Source organism: Hippoglossus stenolepis, chromosome 6 (assembly GCF_022539355.2).
Source record: "Hippoglossus stenolepis isolate QCI-W04-F060 chromosome 6, HSTE1.2, whole genome shotgun sequence".
Classification (NCBI taxonomy): domain Eukaryota; kingdom Metazoa; phylum Chordata; class Actinopteri; order Pleuronectiformes; family Pleuronectidae; genus Hippoglossus; species Hippoglossus stenolepis.
In genome coordinates, this window is record NC_061488.1 from 16203294 (window position 1) to 16220936 (window position 17643).

Here is a 17643-nt window from a genome sequence, read left to right on the forward strand (position 1 = left end):
TAAAAATTATCTCAAATTAAAATAAAACAACACAACGGTAGGCATCATACATGATACCTGCGTGTCACAGGAAGAGGCAGGACTGTTGAAAAACAAACATCAGTGTCTCTCTACAGCTACATTACTGTGCAGTTTTATGGAGTTGTTCTTGGAAAATGCAGCATTTCTGCATTTAACAACTCAGGCATCAAAATGAGACGTCGATCATTGAGTCATGAAAAATGGCGGAGCGAGTCAAAAAACTTTATTGGAAGCTTATCAGCATCTCTGCACCTCCCATAGAGACACATACACACGACTCTGTGGGTGGCCCCACACACTGTGAACCCATATGACACCTTTGAGGGGTGGGAGCCCAGCTGATCGCGTAATGCACTTGGACTAAGTGACCAATAACTGTTGACACTCTCCGACCATCTGCCTATTGCTGTTTGAAAGTTCGTCCTCAGTGCAGGTCAACAGGTGAGCTTCCTCGCAGTTTTCACTCCTCATCATAACTCATTTATTATTATCATTACTGTTGTTAATATCATGTTTATTGCCATTATTTCAAATGTAAGTAAAGGTTGTGGTGGCATTCATACAAATGTGAATCAGCTGTTGTTATTTATTCTTTATGGTATTTCTGTATTTGTTCATGTGGTGGAGAACATATCGTGCATTTTCTGCCTTTTGTAAATAATGAGCAAGGATTCAAAAGGTTTAAATAATAAATGTACGCGTATATAACAGTCCATAGATAATTTAAGGATGTGTAGTGTTTGCTTTCATAAGGGGCCTATTCCTAGTCACATGTTGACGATAAAAGCTGTAATAAAGTTTGACCTACTTGTTGTGTTTATAGCTTTGGTGTTTAGCGTCTAACGATAACATCTGACCACAAGAGAAATCCACAGATTCTAAGAATTGCCTTATCTGCTGACTGCAGCATAATGGGAGGGAAATGATACGGCCGGGCCTCTGCTTCTAAACTCAACTACACATGAAGGAGCTCATCAGCAAATTAAAGTCTGGATGAAGCACATGTCTTATTTTGGCGTCATTCATTCAGTCAGTGATTGTTATTTCAGACAGAATTCCTTTGTTTCCCCTCCGAATCTGGAGCAAAACAGGTTTTTTAAACAGCAGTTGCAACAATAGTAAAGCGGATTGCAGCAGATGCATCCCTGCTGTGTTTTATAGAGGAATATTTGATAGCTGTTCTGCAGTGATGGGCTTCAGTGGATGACGTCTGTCAGGGCCTGCAGGGTGAAGATAAGCAGCAGCAGCCCGCCGCACCCTGGAGGAGGCACCTGCTGCTCCCTGGAGTTAAACTGGACCACCTCCTACATTTACAGCCTTTTTTTTTAAACATTTGAACCATGAAAAGTATGATTGGATTTTAGTTTTATCAAACAATTTGTCAAGCTCAGTCATACTCCTGCAATTTTATATTTTGGTCCCCTGCGCTGAGATTGTTCTTCGGAGGAAAGTATTTCTTGAGGAAAAATAAACATTTAATACTGTTTCACATCCTGAATGCAAGGCAGGTTTATTTGTATGGTACGTTTCAAAAACGGAAAGGAAATTCAAAGAGCATTACATAAAATATGAAAGGCATTGTGACAATTTTTAAAAGCAACTTTAAGAGTCATTTAAAAATAAATAAAAAGAGTTCCATAGAGATTATAAAAGATCTTTAAAAAAGAGAAATAAAAAAGTACGAGTAATTATTTGATTTAATGAAAGGCACAGAAACTGGATGCTGCTTCTCCATGTTCAGTTTTGACTCTGGGGACAGAAATCAGACCTGTTCCAGACGACCTGAGGGGTCGACTTGGGTCATAACGTACCAGGAGATAAGAAATATATTTTGGCCCTGAAGAATTCAGTGCTTTATAAACAAACCTACAGCAGGATTTCGAAGGCAATTTTTGGACATACAGGGAGCCAGTGATCTCAGAGCTGCAGTGATATGAGCCACTTTCTTGATGTTTGTGAGGACTCGAGCGGCAACGTTTGGAAACAGCTGCGTCTTTTTGATCGAATTCGTAGAGATACTGTGAACACAAAAGAGATGAATGTATGTAAGTCCTTTAATCCTCAATATGTTCTTAACACTTCACCCACCCCTCCATCGGCATAGTGGTGAGAGGAGATAATGAGTGTTATTCATTTTTGGGTGAACTATCCCTTTGAGGTGGTAATAAGCTGACTATGTAATTGTGTTAGTGTGGCTGATAATGTTAAGGTCTGAATCAATGACTACACCAATTAAATATTCATACGTTTTACAAATATACTGCAGATGCTGAACAATGTTTAATGTCTTGACTCAGGGTTAAACAGCTGCAGTACCATGGCCGCCTTCCTCCACCACTGCCCCTTCTTGAAATCCGTTCCTAAGACGGCTTTGCGGAGGACAGGAGGCTCCCTGCTGTCTCTGGCTGATCAGTGCCCCATCATCGCTCGCCAGATCACCGTGAGCAGCTCCGCCTCCCTGTCAAAGAGCCACCATCTTCCCACGATGGACCAAAGGATGATGTCAACTCAGACGGCCACTCAGGTGGCTGTGGCCGTGTCGAAGGGCTGCCCTTTTGTGTCCTCTCAGATTGGGATGGTCGAAGCCAGTCCGGAAGTGCAGGAGGACGTCAAAGAAGGTCGGGGTACGTAGTGATGCTGCAGTGAACATACACAACACCACGAGTGACTGAAATTGAACTTTAAAAGAAGCAAAGATTAAAAATATCAACATTTGAAACTGACCTTCTCTGCTCCCTCACAGGTAGGATGACGTCTCTGTTGAAGGGATTTAAAGATGCAATGCTCCCAACATCGCTTCAAACCAACACCATCACCCACCTCCTTAAAGACAACATGGGTATGTTTTTACATTTAAAAAGGGCAAAAATGCAGCAATGTCTTGTGCAACATTTTTATTTGCCTAATCCGATGTTTAAAATCAAACTCATCAACCTTGCAGTTGGCCCCAGCTACGACTACGACCGCTTCTTCATTGAGAAGATAGGCGAGAAGAGGAAGGACCACACGTACAGGGTCTTCAAGACGGTGAACAGGAGCGCCGAGGTCTTCCCTTTCGCAAAGAATTACTCCATCTGTGGGCGGGAGGGCTCCCAGGTGTCCGTCTGGTGCAGCAACGACTACCTGGGAATGAGTCGGCACCCGCGGGTCCTCAGCTGCATCAGGTACAATGAGACAGGCGAAAGTGTTATGAGGGAAGTCCAGAGCGAGTCTCAAGTCAGTGGGGATGAGGTTAGGAAGTTAAATCCCAGGGCTTGCCAAAGAAAGTTAATTAGTAAGCTGCAAGTCATTTGTAAGTCTGACTCAGCATTTCCTTTCAAAGCTGTGTTAATAGTGTATTTATATATATAGTAGAGATCAGGCCTTTTAATGCACAGGGCTAATATTTTAGGACCTGCCTGTCATTGTCCAATTTTTCTTCCAAGATTATAGCAGGCCTTAATTGGAGACTTGAATGTTTCCTTCTGTCACGTCTCAGGTCTACTCAAGGTGTCAAATGTCACGTTAGTAAAGTTAGTTTTAATTCCCCTTATTTTGTATCTTACTGTAAGTAAGTCGAATCCAGCCATTGCACAGTTTGTATTTCAGTGGCAGATGTACATGTGGGGTTCGGTCTATTCTTACTATCTTTCTGAACACGAGATGTTTTTATTCGTAGGGTTCCAGGTGAAGCACCTTGAATGGTTATTTTGATGTTTTAGAGTGAAGTTGAAAGAACATTTCAGGACACCTTTCTTGGCCTGGATTTTGTGAGGCTGGTGTTTTATTTTTCATTTTGCTCTGGATCCTCGCAGTGACGCTCTGGACATACACGGCGCAGGAGCCGGTGGGACCAGGAACATCTCAGGCACCAGTAAATTCCACGTGTCTCTGGAGAAGGAGCTCTCCCAGCTGCACCAGAAGGACGCAGCTCTGGTCTTCTCCTCCTGCTTCGTGGCAAACGACTCCACCCTCTTCACCTTAGCTAAAATGCTGCCAGGTAAATATAGATGAGATAAGCTAGACTTTATTGGTCCAAAGCTTGGGGGGAAATTCACTTGTTACAGCAGCAGAAAATCTGAATGAGGTAGACAAGAAAACATAATAAGAAATAAAATAAAATATAAATAAAGGGAATATTAACATAATATACAATTTTCAGTGCAGAAGGAAATATTATTTGTACAGAAACACACTTTAAAGTAAAGTACTACTTCAGACGATGACAGCCAGGACAAGTCACTGTCACATTTCTAGATGAGCTGTAATTATATTTCGAGACTCACATTCTGGACCAAAAATATATACATCTCATGATTCATACATTATAGGTGTCTCCCAGGTTTGATGCTCTATCTCCATTGGTTTGTTGTGTTCTCTGTGACGTGCAGGCTGTGAGATCTACTCAGATGCAGGGAACCATGCATCGATGATTCAGGGCATCAGGAACAGCGGAGCGAAGCGCTTCATCTTCCGCCACAACGACAGCCGACACCTGGAGGAACTGCTGCAGCGCTCAGACCCCAAAACTCCCAAAATAGTGGCATTCGAGACAGTGCACTCGATGGACGGTGAGAACGATGATGTGTCAGGATTGTTTAGATTTAACATATATCGAACATTTAGTTCCGTTTATAGTGGATGAATCTATTGAATATATCTAAGTAGTTTTTTATGTGTATGAGAAGTGAACTGTGCGATCACTAAGGTCAAACTGACACCCTGCAAAAAAGAAAAGTTGACAATTTGTAGTACAACATGCAATATCAGTGTTATTTGACAAACGGTCATTTTTCACACAACCATTAATGAGAAGAAATGTCAACTAAAAAGTTGTTAATTATATTTTTAATGACTCATTGAAGGATTTATATGATGGTAATAGTATTAATAACAATCATAACTAATATTATAATAATTATTATTATTATTATTACTTTTATTGTTACAAATTCCAACACTGCCGTTGTACAGACAGACAGATGCCACTGCTGCAGGAAAACTGTAAATTATAGTTAGTTAAATTGGGCTGTTCTAAAACTTTGGGTTGGTCGTCTGTTTCTATGATCTACAGTTGTTCAGTTTGCAGTATCTGCTCCTCCATCACTGGCTCCCATGGGAGGAACTAATGTTACTCTCAGCTTTTTCTCTCCATCTGATATCACACCAGTGACAGCTTCATAACGTACAAGCAAAAGTGGACTGAGCGGATGGCTGTGACTATATCCAGGAGACTTTTAATAGAAAAAAGTAATGATTCATAGAGAAAAACATCCTCATCTTGCTATAATACACAAATATGTGTGTAGCCCTTACACCGTGGTGACATTTGCAGCCCAAATCTCCATCTGTTCACCTTCACTCGACACTTCTAATTATACCACTTCTTTCTCTGGGGCTCTCAGGTGCCATATGTCCTCTGGAGGAGCTGTGCGATGTTGCTCACCGCTATGGAGCTGTGACGTTTGTTGATGAAGTTCACGCCGTGGGCCTCTACGGACTCCACGGAGCTGGAGTGGGGGAGAGGGACAACGTCATGCACAAGATCGACATTGTGTCTGGGACCTTGGGTGAGTACATGATGAAGAAAACCCACCGTTTTGTTTTATTAAAGACATTAAAGGGCACACTCCCTCACCGATAACAATCACATCAGTCGTCCACCACCATGTCCTTTCACCACTACACCAAGAAGGGCAAGGCAAACGGCTTCGAACTGCCAGAGATTAATTGGCTCTCCTCTTGGCTAAGCTCCCATTCACAACCTCGCACAATGTCCTCATACTGCAGCATTAGCACTCAACAAGCATGATGCCGCTCTCGTGCTGGTTAGATAGAGGGCAGGAGAGCTCTCATCCAAAGAAGCAGAGGTTTTATCAGCTGGGTGCCAGCTCTGCTCCCTCTCTGGCCACACTGATAAAAAACCATCATCACAGAGTCCGTGCTGCGAGTCCCTTTATGACGACTGGAAGGTTTATCCCTGTCAACCACACGTCACGTTTCAACTAATCCTGTATGACCCCAAAAGACTTTAACAAGGCATGTGGGCAAGTGTTCACTCCTGGCAATAAATAAAGCAAGAGGCCCAAACGGCGATGACAAATTGACGGTGGCATATTATCAACACATAGAATTCAATGTTTGATTTGATATGTTCTGGCTATTTCATGATGTGAAAACAAGTTATTAATCATTCATCAAGTAATTTTTCTTTGGGACTTCAAAAAGTGACTGTAAGCAGCCGAATCATTTAAATACTCCAGAAAGAATCATGTGGTGTTGAAGTCCTTTTTTTTAATTACAGAAAATATTTTAGTTTACATGAGTATTTGAGCAAAGCATTGTATTGTCAATTTTGTATCTAATGTTCTTCTTTCTTTTCTTTATTATACCTATTTTTCATCATTGGTATTATATTTGTATTGGCCGTGGTGTTTTAATCAAGGGTTTGTTGGACAGCTAGTTTGGACGATCTGCATAACACACATGCATTTTTCATAGATGTTTGTTTATCATTTATACAACAAATGCAATTTTATTTTATTTTGGGTTGCCTTGTAAGAACTGGCTACAGGGACAATGTATGAAAATAAGCTTATACAGCTAACTCAACTCTGGCTCACTTACACCTGTCCCTATCAAATAAATAAACTAATTCTACACTCCTAAAAGTAGCATAACATCAATACAAAAGTTTAGTTTAGTCACAACTAAAAGTCCTGTGTTCAAAATTATATTAATGATATAGCCTACAGTGCATATGTATATTTAAGATAAAACTACTCATGCAGATTTGCCAATTGTCATGTTATTGTATTGGTTGACTACATGTATTATGTCATAACAAGTGATATGGCACAGTATGTATTATTGGGTAGTTTAATCTACAACAATACATTATATTTAAAAGTAAATTATTAAGTAACATTAGCTGTAAAATGTGTCCTCTCTGAAATCTAAGAAATTAATCCCAAAAAAAGAAACTATGACTAAAACATGTTGAGTGATTTGCTCTTCCTAACTTCTCATTGATTCTCTCCTGTCACCCCCTGTGGTCTGTTTGTATTCCAGGAAAAGCATTTGGCTGTGTGGGGGGCTACATCGCCAGCAGCGCCGCCCTAGTGGACACAGTGCGCTCCTTCGCAGCAGGCTTCATCTTCACCACTGCTCTGCCCCCGATGGTCCTGGCTGGAGCTCTGGAGTCTGTGAAGGTGCTGAAGAGCCCTGAGGGGCAGGGACTCCGCAGAGCCCATCAGAGGAACGTCAAACACATGAGGCAGCTGCTCCTGGATAACGGGCTGCCTGTGGTCAACTGCCCCAGCCACATCATCCCCATAAAGGTAGGAGGAACGTAACACTGCTGCTGCCTTCACTACTGTATCATCTCTCTCTGGGAACTACCCCCCCTGACCTGACAGAAGCCGTCTTTAAGGTTAAAGCAACATTTTAAGCTTTGGCAAGTTTTTCAAGTTCTCTCCAGGCAAAGCAAAAGTTTTTAACTAATCTGGTGACTGTCAAAGATAATTACTTCAAAATTGAAAACAAACATAACAATTAGTTATATCATTAATAATCAACTGGCAATGATAATATTATTCTCATATTCTGTATATATGCAAAACACCTCTACCCTCAAGATTATGATGTATAATACATCTATGGTAACATAACATTTTATATATACAAGTGGCTGCTTTGTTGTTTGGGCCTTTTCCACTTTTCACATGTTACAGTAGGAAAGGCGCAGGTGGAAATAACCAAACCACCAAGGCCCAACAGTTCCCTTATGAAATCACATCTAAATTCCCTTGATCCAGATTTTGGATCTGCACCAAAGTACACACACTCATAAATATCAGTTCCCTAAACATGTCCAATGTTTTCATCGAGATTCTCGGAGAAATCAACGAAAATGAGGAAAAACACCTTATAATGCAGTGCTAAAGAAAGTGACAAAAATCCTGGATCCGCACCTAAATTGAATAGGTTCGTCCATGACCCATATCACAGCCTTGATCAAGTTTCGTGGAAATCTGTCCAGTAGATTTTGCGTAATCTTGCTAACATCAAGGTGAAAACATAACCTCCTTGGTGGAGGTTATTAAACATGATTGACTTTCATTAAGCTGCTGCATTTTTAGTGTCCTGGTTTTGTTGCTGCTGACTCACTGTCACTAAAAATACAAAGCCACCATCAATGATATGAGTAAGACCTGCACTTTTCCTATGTGACAAATCAAAAAGGTTTGTGTGAAAAGGGTCTAACACATTTTTTCAGCACAGAACATATGGATTTGAAGTGCACCACTCGAACAGTTTTTAATTAGAACTCATCTTATACATTTTAGAAAAAAATATATACATCATTAAGTTAGTTAATTTGTGATACTACCAATTTATTTATTTAAATTTTGTATTGCTTCATTTTGATGGTTATGCGTAAATGTACTTCATTGTTTAAAATGCATCACTTTAATATCCAGTGATAACCAAATATCTGAGTCTAAAATTAAACTCATGTAGTATATATCCCAGTACTGACTTTTATTATCTATGTGTGTATCCTGATTGTGCAGATAAAAAGCATCTTCTTAAAGGTTAATGTCATGTATCATTGTTGTGTATCCTAGGTGGGCAACGCTGAGCTCAACACCAAGGTGTGCGACATCCTGCTGGAGAGACACAACATCTATGTCCAGGCCATTAACTACCCCACAGTGGCTCGGGGCGAGGAGCTGCTGCGCCTAGCTCCGTCTCCTCATCACGACCCCGCCATGATGGAGTACTTTGTGGGTGAGTGTGGGGATCCTGACTCATATAAGTTGTTGTAATGAATGTCAAATCAAGTGAACTGGGGACTGTATGATTTATGTTTATACTTAGTGCATCCACCCATTACCAAATACGGCAAATGCAATAAAAATGACAATATGCTCAAGTTGTTGTCTTATCATAATCTTAGTGTGTTGTAGGTGAAAGAGCCAGAGCTGTAGGTGAAAGAGCCAGAGCTGTAATTTGCACAACTGTGATATACATTTTGTTATTTGTTTCCCGATTCATATTAATGTGTGTGTGTGTGTTCCACTCACAGATTCCCTGGTGGAGGTTTGGCAGGAGGTGGGGCTCCGGCTCAACAGCCCGGCCACGGCTTCCTGCAACTTCTGTGACCGCCCGCTGCATTTTGACCTCATGAGCGAGTGGGAAAAATCCTACTTCGGAAACATGGAACCACAATACATTACTGTGTCTGTGTAACACCAGAGTACTTTCTCCACACATGTGACACCGTTTATATATAAATTTAAAGCTATATTCCAAATTATAAAGTCTGCTTCAGGTGCACTGAAAGGAGTAGTAATGGATGGAATGTATTTGTTTTAAATCGTTCTTTAACGTCAGCGGTACGAACTAAATTCCAGTATTTATTCCTGTTTTCCTGTTTTCATATACACTCAAATTATGCTTAAATATTATTAAAGAAAATTGTGCCTCCTGCGATTTTAGATAAACCCTGCACGTCAGGCACTTTCTTAAATCATTTATCAGAGTGTGATGGTTTGAGACAAAACCGGCTATCTATTTCATGTTGTGTGACTCTCTTGATGCCATAATATCATCACGACCGTCATGTATTGTTTCCATTTACACAAGCATTCAATTAGTGATGTTACAATGATCAAATGTATGAATTAACAAAGTTCAGTGGTTCATTTAATAAGGGATAATAAAAAAAATCTATAAAATCCATGATTCACAGTTTCCTATCTTATTCAATGTTCTGTCATGCTATGATTATAAAGATATTGAATAATACAACTGCATTTCATTCTTGGAGTACATTATATTAATTAAAACACTGTCGTTAAAGAACCAGCAAATGTCCTATAACACATAAGATTTCTCATCAGTTTGACGGTTTCTCCACAATACGACATCGGGTTCAGGCACTGACATGGCTTCATTTTATAAACTCAGCTGGAGCTGCTGTGTCCTGTCTGATTCCCTGACTATCAACGCTAGTTGACGTTGCAGGGGCTGGCCACTTCCCGTTTGACCTTTGCCCTCAGTCTGCGGAGCTCTGGGTTCTCACTGTCCATAGCAAGGCCACATTCAATCAATGTCCAGGCTTTGCTGAGTTGCTGCTCGCCATAGTGCTGCAGCGCCCCCCGCAGGAAGCACTCCGCCAGACGCAGCCTCCCCAGACCAGCCTCCACACAGTGGATGGCCTGGTCCCTGTGGAGCTCCAGGGCCTGAGTGAAATCCTTCAGGGCCGCTCCTTCTCTGGAACAGAGCACCAGGCAGCGCCCCCGCCGACACAGGTCCTCCGCCCAGACTTGGTCATCTGAGCGGCTGGAGTTGGACCCACCATGTTTTTGGATAACGATGTCAAGGTCAGCTATCGCTCGCTCATTCAAGCCCAGCTGAGCGAGGCAGGCGGCCCGCTGGCGAAAATACTGGAGTCTGTGGTTGCCCACTGCTTTCACAGCTACAGTCAGAAGAGTGAGGGCCTGATCCCACTGGCCACCTGATGACACACCACTGGCCTCCTGTGCTGCTGCCTGTTTTAATATTTATGCAGAAAAAATAATATGCTGTCAACAAATGCACAATAAATACACTAAAGCAAAAGGTGTTATAAAACTGTTATGCTGTACGGTGTTTCCATAAACTATGCATCATTTTCCATCTTCTCTGAACTTGCTGACCATATGAAATACGCATCATGTCAATGCTGTTTTGTGCAGTTTTATTTTAATAAAGTAAATAAGAACATGTAAACTTCAATGTAAAGTAAAATAAATCAGGAGGTTTTACAGACAGCTCAGCTCTGTCAGTGTGATGAGACTGAAAAACAACACCACCTATGAGACAGCATGAAATTCTTCATCATCACACATAATTGCTAACAGGAAAAAAATCACCTCATTTTCAAGGGGGTCCTTGATTAATTCTGTCTCTATACTATACTGGACAGTACATACAAAACTGTCCACAACCCAAAAAATCCTGAAGGCTTGTTTCATGTTACAGTCTTAGTGACTTGAATTGAACATATTATAATCCTAACTGCTTTATTTTTATTTAATATGTTTATCTATTTATTTGAAACAGTCATTTATCTTCCTCTCTGTCAATCTAAAAGAGGACATGTGGGTACATTTATCCTCTGTGATGAAATGTCTCTGAAGCTAAATGATAAAAACTAGTTTGCTGAATTTGATTCTCATAATTTCAGAACAAATCCTGTTGCCTTTGATTCTCATTCTTAAAACTGATCATCGAGGACTCCAGCGCTGAGGCCTACCTGTGCGATGTGCTTTCGCTGATTGAATGGGATCAGGGCCAGCAGGAAGTCCAGACCAGACGGGTCTTTCTCCGTCAGTTTGCTGAGCCTGCAAGCTGCGCTGCGGTAGCTCTGTTGCCAGGCCTCCACCACGCCCACCCTGCCCTGGGCCGCTGCGTCTCTTGGCTCCTGGCCGAACACCTGGCACAGATGAGCGCCTGCAGCCTTAACTTCACCTGAGGCAGATGGACCACATCAGCAGGAGTAAGGATTACTGTAAACAAGGAGTGCCAGCTTCGGTAGTTCTTTTTGTATATTCAACTCCCACCATTTCCGGTGACTTTAAGTTCCCATCTCACCTTTGGCTAAGAGCAAGTCCACGTAGAGGAGATGCCATCTGGGCTCTCTGCAGTCAGTCCTCATCAGAGCTCTGCTGACTATAAAAGCCTCTCTGAGCTTCTCCTCGTGGCAGGGGACGGCATTAGTTACCAGGATGTCTGACAGACTGGTCCGACAGAACTGATGCAGCCAGTCACAGACCAGCTTCTGTGCCTTGTCCTTGAGTGACAGGATGTCTTTGGTGACTATGTCAGTGTTTATCTGAAGTGCTGCCAGGATATCACGAGTGCATTCCTGTGGAAAAGGAAAAGGCCAAGAGCGGCACCAGACAATTTTGTGTAAAGCAACATCTGTCAGAAGAAAACAGAATCCTGCCACCTGAGATCCTGTAAACCCCATTTACTCAAACCCTCTGTAGTGTAAGCGTGTTTGCGTCTCTGCCAACGTAATTGATTCATTAACTTTTTTCCGGCCCACATTAATCATGATAGCTGCGATATTGGCAGTTTACACAACTAAACATTGGGACTACTGAAATTCAACTTTTCAAGTCATTACCTATTACTGTAAAGTTGACTGGGAAAGAAAAGAAAAGTAAGAGTAAAGTCTGCCAGGTACATGAAGCAGTATTTACAAAGTGTTTCAGCTGAAAATACCTTATGTTGATTTAGCATGAGATAGGTGAAGCCTCTTCCACAGAGGGCCTGGACGTGTTTCGGGTGCTCCTTCAGAATGGCACTGAAATCAAAGATGGCCGTCTTTCGTTGACCCAGCAGGGCATAGCACCTCGCTCTTTCCAGCAAGGAGTCTGCTGCCTCACCACCTTAAGAAGCAATAAATGTATTTTGGTATGTAAGATATTGTTATATCCATGAAAAAGCACATATCCAAATACAAAGAGGTTTCTACACAGGTTGTCTTGCTGGTTTAACAATGCACAGCCAATCTGTCTGCTTTGTTTTCACGAACCTCTGCTGAACTGAACCAAATCAAGACACAAAGCTTAACTCCCCTTTCCCCTGGTCTAGATTCAATTATTACCTCCTTCTAATTAATTAAGTCAACAATCGGATTCAGACCATTTAGAATAATACATATTTAATCAATCATATTGTAATCACCAGATGCCATGATGGCGATGGACAGATAAGCCACAGCCTCCCTGACAGCACCCTCCTCTCTCGCGTTGTCCAGGATGCGTTTTGCGGCGGAGTGGCAGTGTCCCTGTAGCAACGCACGGTCCTTCCGTTGTGCCACCGCCAACAGGGAGCGCAAGCAGCTCGTGTCACCGCACTGAATGAGCTTTTTCAGCAGCTGCGGTAGAAATGGACAGATATGAAAATTTTATCTCTTTCAAGGAAAAGCTGTTAAACTAAGGAATAAAGATATTAAGCTAGCTGATGTTATTGCATTCCTTCAGAGTAATGTACATAATTGACAATGTTGTTCAGTTCAGCTGATTGTTTGAGATTGAGACTAAACAGTTTAATATAACAATAAATATCAAAAGTTATAACAGCCCAGCGACTACATTTTCAAATTTTAGGAATTATTGAAGTACAATACGTGACAACACCAGCTATTCAAAACCTTTAAATCGCTTGGATACGTCAGAATTTAATTGATCCGGAAGGATTATTTCATGTATGTATTCATTAAATTAATTAGTGAAAAGAGTGAAACTGAATCAATTGATTTGAGGCTGACCATATGAGTGATACCACAGATGACTTTGACTAACTCTGATGTTTCTCCCGTGTGCTGGACCGCTCTGCACTTCATCATGTTTCTGTAGTTTATCAAGATGTGCAAAAATTCCCTGGGTTAGGATTAGGAGTCTGCCCTGCAATACAAACCTGATTGGTGTCATAAAGAAAGCCTCTGTGCAGTTGCAGCAGGGCGAGGCGAGCCAGAATGGGTGCTCGAGGACTGGTGGGCCCGACAGAGAGCAGTAGCCGGTAGGCTTCCTCCACCCGGCCAAGTTGGTACAAGGCATCAGCTGCCAGGATCTGAGGCCCATCAGCGCCTGGCTGGAGCTCCATCAGCAGTGCTGCCAGGGACTGGACTCCAGCAGGAGTCCTAACGCACAAAAGAGGGGGGGGGAAGGTGCTGCATGAAGCAAATGCAGTAGTTTAACTGAGATAGGATGTGAGCACACTGGGACAGACATTTTGAGATTTTGACTTGTCATAGTAGGGAAAGCACTGGTGTTACTAAGAAATCTGATATATCTCCATTATATTAAAGTTCCCAGTATGCCATGACAGTGTATTAGCAAGTGAGGCAGTTAATGAAATTGTGAGAATGCCAAAAGGCCTATAGTCAAAAACACAAACATCATATACCCTGATCTTTGGTTGTCTCTCTTTGAAGGGCACTTATCGTCCTGCTGAGGCTGCTGGGAGTCTTCAGTGGATCTGGACTTGGATTCGTGCTCTCCAGTCCCCTCCAGCATGACTCGGCCCTGCTCCACTAAAACAGTGAACAGCAGCCCCCGACAGTTCCATGGCACCAAGCAGCGAACGGTCAGTGCTGTTTCCTGAGGCTGAAGCCTGCTGGCCGTCGCATAGTCTAGAGCTGTGAGATAGTTTGAGCCACCCATCATGCGCAGGAGCCCCCTGCCACAGAGTGCCCGCACGCAGCTGGAAGGATGGGGGGCGTTGTGTTCAATCACAGCCTGGAAGTCTTCTAGCGCCCCCTTATGGTCATCGCAGAGCAGTCTTGCATACCCTCGAAGAACCTGCACTGTGTTTTGGTAGCTCTGCTGACCTTGGGCAGCTGCCAGCTGGCTACAGATAGAGAGGGCCTCTTTGTGTTCCCCTCTGAGGAGAAGACAGTCGGCCAGTCGTACCCGCAGCTCTCTGCCTCCCCCGTCAGGCTGTAAATGGCACAGGGTCCGTAACTGGGTGATGGCAGGGTCCAGGAGTTCAACTCCTTCGGTGGACCGCAGGTCTGGACGTACAAGGACCCTCTCTCTGTAACCACACAGGCCCTTCTCTGCCTGCTGACGGAGATGGTTGCGAGCAGCCATCCCTGTGCCGTGATCTGTGAAGAGCTTTTGGAAATAAGTTCGGGCAGTGGCCGGATGAATCTCAAATGCCTCCCCCAGATCCCCACATGCCTCCGCAGTCCGTCCACCTGCTGAGAAGCAGGCAGCTGCTCGACTGGTTAAGAGCCGAGCTCTCCTCTCCAGACTGTCCTGGACCGGCTTGTCTGCACTACTCGCTGACATTTTCTGGCAATAACCATGGTTCAGGAGAGCAGAGTACACTTCTGCACTGTCCCCAAACCTGCCTGTCAAAAACAAATATGCTGCTTGAAGTTCCTGCACCTCTCTATTAACAGGTGAGATAGCCAACAGAAACTCAATGATTACAGAAGAAGCCTCTGCACTGAGCTTATCATCCTGTTTTGACGTTACGGCCAACTCGCTGTCAAACAACAGAGAAGGATGCATTTGCAGTATTTGGATGGTAAAGGCCTTGACTATTTTTGATAGATGCTGAGCCTGTCTGGATTTCACCAGCATGACAATTTCAGATTTGTTTCTCTGGTAAGCTTTAAGGTAAAGCTTAATCCCCTTGATACTGTGAGGCTCTGCCAACAAGCAGGCCAGAGCACGAGTTATCTCCAACAGCATTTGAGTCGGCCCTTCTGGGTGAGGGTTTCTCTTCCCTTCGAGCAGAGCAGTGCAGCGAGCAAAGATTTCCTCGCAGCCTTGCTGGCCACTCTGAAGGAGAGACTCCATTTTGAAAATGGTGGCAGTCAGATTGTTGGGGCACAGTGTGGACAGAAATACCGCGGCCAAGCCTTTATTAAGACCCTCGGCAGGCAGGTTTTTTTCGCCTTGACCATCAAGCCAACTTTCCAGGGTAGAGATCACTCCAGCCAGACAGGGCTCCTCCAGTTTCCGCACATGGGACATGGTGGAGGCAGCGTGGGTCCTGAAGGCAGACATGTAGAGAGAGGTAGCCCTCCCCAGCTCTCCAGCTTCAAGGAACTTGTTTCCATCCGCACATAGCTCTGACCCGTTGACTCCGGGTCGAACAAGAGCCGTCATAATCAGGCAGCACGCTCCTCTCGATTTGCTTCTCTCTCTTCACCTGGTCACAGTGAAGACAACATTAGTATAACCATGATGTTTAAAGCAAGACATGAATTTCTCACAGCTGACATGTTTACTGTGTGTTACTGATGAAGCTTTGCATAAGATCGAACAGGAGACTATCTCTATGTCCCATTCACTCACAATTCTCTCTCACTCACCTGCATCTTCTAATCAGCTGACTGTTGGGTGTTTACAGTGATCCAATCAGATTTCTACCGTGATCTCAATCAGCCAATCATGTCGTTATGCCAAAAATTGAATCTGCTCTCCTCTCTTGCTGTCAGCTGTCTGTCCTCCTCCCTAATCATCTCTAGTCTGCACTGTTCACTCATCTCATTCAGATCGTCAACATCCTCTGGATCCCATCAACCGATACTCGTGTCTAGAGGAGGGGAGGGGGGGGTTCATATATTGTGCACAGCCTCCCCACCCCCTTTCAACTTTGATGACATCACGAGGGGGTTTAAGCGCCAAATGGACTCTCCTTCATATCACATCACTTTGTTCTCTTATGGTACACGGCAATATCTTTTGTTTCCTTTTCAACTGAAGGCTCTCCGGACTGAAATAATATTAACAATGGCTCTGTAAGTCGTGACAGTATGACAACACACACAATACCAGGACCCTGAAACTCAAGCAGCTTGATGAAGTTCAGCGATCATTGATTTTACTACACATGTGCTTTTCCCACCATGAAATGACATCAGGTCATGGGGAAAAAGTCCATGGTGATAAAAAAGCAAACTCCATCAGTGTTGACATACTGTAAGAAATCTAATCAAAAGCAATCTAAATGATATATTCACCTTTAAAAAAAAAAGGGAAATTGTTCATTTTTAAAATGGTATATATAGAGAAGCTTATATAGGTTTAAGGTTCATAATCCATCATGGTATACCAGCAGGGTGGTGTCTGATCAATCCCAAATGTATCCTGCTGCACAGTGACCCTAAACATATACAGCTAGAGTCCTCAGCCACAAGAAGGAAGAGGAGTCGTGCAACAGATGATGTGACCCCCACAGACCCTGATCTCAGCATCACGCAGACGGTGTGGGATAACATGAAGACACGGAAGACAGGGAGGGAATTAATCCATCAATCCATCAATCCATCCTGCCTGCTAATAACTAGGTTCAGATGTACCCAGCAGTACTGGTGCTATATATGCTCTATATGGAATATAGGTTTACAGTAAAAAAATATTGTATTTTATAGTGATGTATTTATTGTATTGCATGTACAAATTTAAGGAGATTATTAAAGGGGAAAAATATGCCACTACTCCTACACTGACCATACACTACTGCCTCTACTGTAAATGGCAAATAGAAATTGGTAGAAATTAAACAAATATTTTGTCTATAGCCCCTCCTGCCTGTGTGGAGGAGTTTTGACCCGTAGTTCACCTACCTGCTCATGTGGCCTTTGCAGATCCAACAAAACTTCAGACATATTCAGACATTTCAAACACTTCTCTGAGGGTCCCGACAACAGAAAACCTGCTGGGCCCCGCTTCGGTAATTCAATATAGCTGTCGGTCAAAGTTGCCATGACAACGCGGTGTGTGTGTCCGTCCGCTCACTCATCAAACACTGTCTTCCACAAATACTACAGAGGAGTTTTTTTTTGTTAGTTTGAGTCTGTTACATGTGTGAATACATTCAAAAAGAGAAATTATCCTCACATGAGGGAACTCCCTCCGGCTTCCGGCTTCTCTGGAGTCCGTGCGCGCGAGCTGTTGTTGTCGAGACAGCGCGGGTCCGGTTGTCAATGGCAACCACTAACCCTGGTCCTTAGTTACTATCACGAGGTTTAAACATTTCCGTTCTAACACCACATTCAAAGATCGATAACATCGCAATTTCCTTTGCATAGAGCTGAAGGCGGCTGGTGCCTCTATTCAAGCT

The 17643-nt window shown here is 43.0% G+C and overlaps 2 protein-coding genes across 3 annotated transcripts; one reads left to right on the plus strand and one right to left on the minus strand.

Annotated features, from left to right (window-relative positions):
- The first annotated feature begins 307 nt into the window (after positions 1–307).
- alas2 (aminolevulinate, delta-, synthase 2) lies at positions 308–9745 on the plus strand. Of its 2 annotated transcripts, none has more exons than XM_035159736.2 (10): positions 308–462; positions 2319–2639; positions 2765–2860; positions 2963–3185; positions 3816–4000; positions 4392–4571; positions 5406–5570; positions 7072–7340; positions 8631–8793; positions 9092–9745. In XM_035159736.2, the coding sequence occupies exons 2-10, from the start codon at positions 2339–2341 to the stop codon at positions 9253–9255; spliced, it is 1746 nt and encodes a 581-aa protein (XP_035015627.2). In that variant the 5' UTR covers positions 308–462; positions 2319–2338; the 3' UTR covers positions 9256–9745. The 2 variants fall into 2 exon arrangements, with proteins under 2 accessions (XP_035015627.2, XP_035015626.2); XM_035159735.2 differs by having other exon boundaries at positions 309–462; positions 2319–2645.
- ttc34 (tetratricopeptide repeat domain 34) lies at positions 9686–17490 on the minus strand. The gene is made up of 8 exons (XM_035159734.2): positions 17421–17490; positions 13969–15726; positions 13480–13702; positions 12745–12937; positions 12280–12446; positions 11644–11917; positions 11306–11520; positions 9686–10559 (listed from the first exon to the last, which is right to left on the minus strand). The coding sequence occupies exons 2-8, from the start codon at positions 15681–15683 to the stop codon at positions 10017–10019; spliced, it is 3330 nt and encodes a 1109-aa protein (XP_035015625.2). The 5' UTR covers positions 15684–15726; positions 17421–17490; the 3' UTR covers positions 9686–10016.
- Between the last annotated feature and the right edge of the window lie 153 nt (positions 17491–17643).

Excerpts from the sequence above, each read along its gene's own strand:
- alas2 (XM_035159735.2), top strand. The coding sequence starts at position 2,339 with ATGGCCGCCTTCCTCCACCACTGCCCCTTCTTGAAATCCGTTCCTAAG. Across the intron at positions 4,572-5,405 it reads GACAGTGCACTCGATGGACG|GTGCCATATGTCCTCTGGAG; the intron begins GTGAGAACGATG and ends TGGGGCTCTCAG. Across the intron at positions 5,571-7,071 it reads CATTGTGTCTGGGACCTTGG|GAAAAGCATTTGGCTGTGTG; the intron begins GTGAGTACATGA and ends TTTGTATTCCAG.
- ttc34 (XM_035159734.2), bottom strand. The coding sequence starts at position 15,683 with ATGACGGCTCTTGTTCGACCCGGAGTCAACGGGTCAGAGCTATGTGCG. Across the intron at positions 12,447-12,744 it reads CATCGCCATCATGGCATCTG|GTGGTGAGGCAGCAGACTCC; the intron begins GTGATTACAATA and ends TTGCTTCTTAAG. Across the intron at positions 11,521-11,643 it reads GGACTTGCTCTTAGCCAAAG|GTGAAGTTAAGGCTGCAGGC; the intron begins GTGAGATGGGAA and ends CATCTGCCTCAG.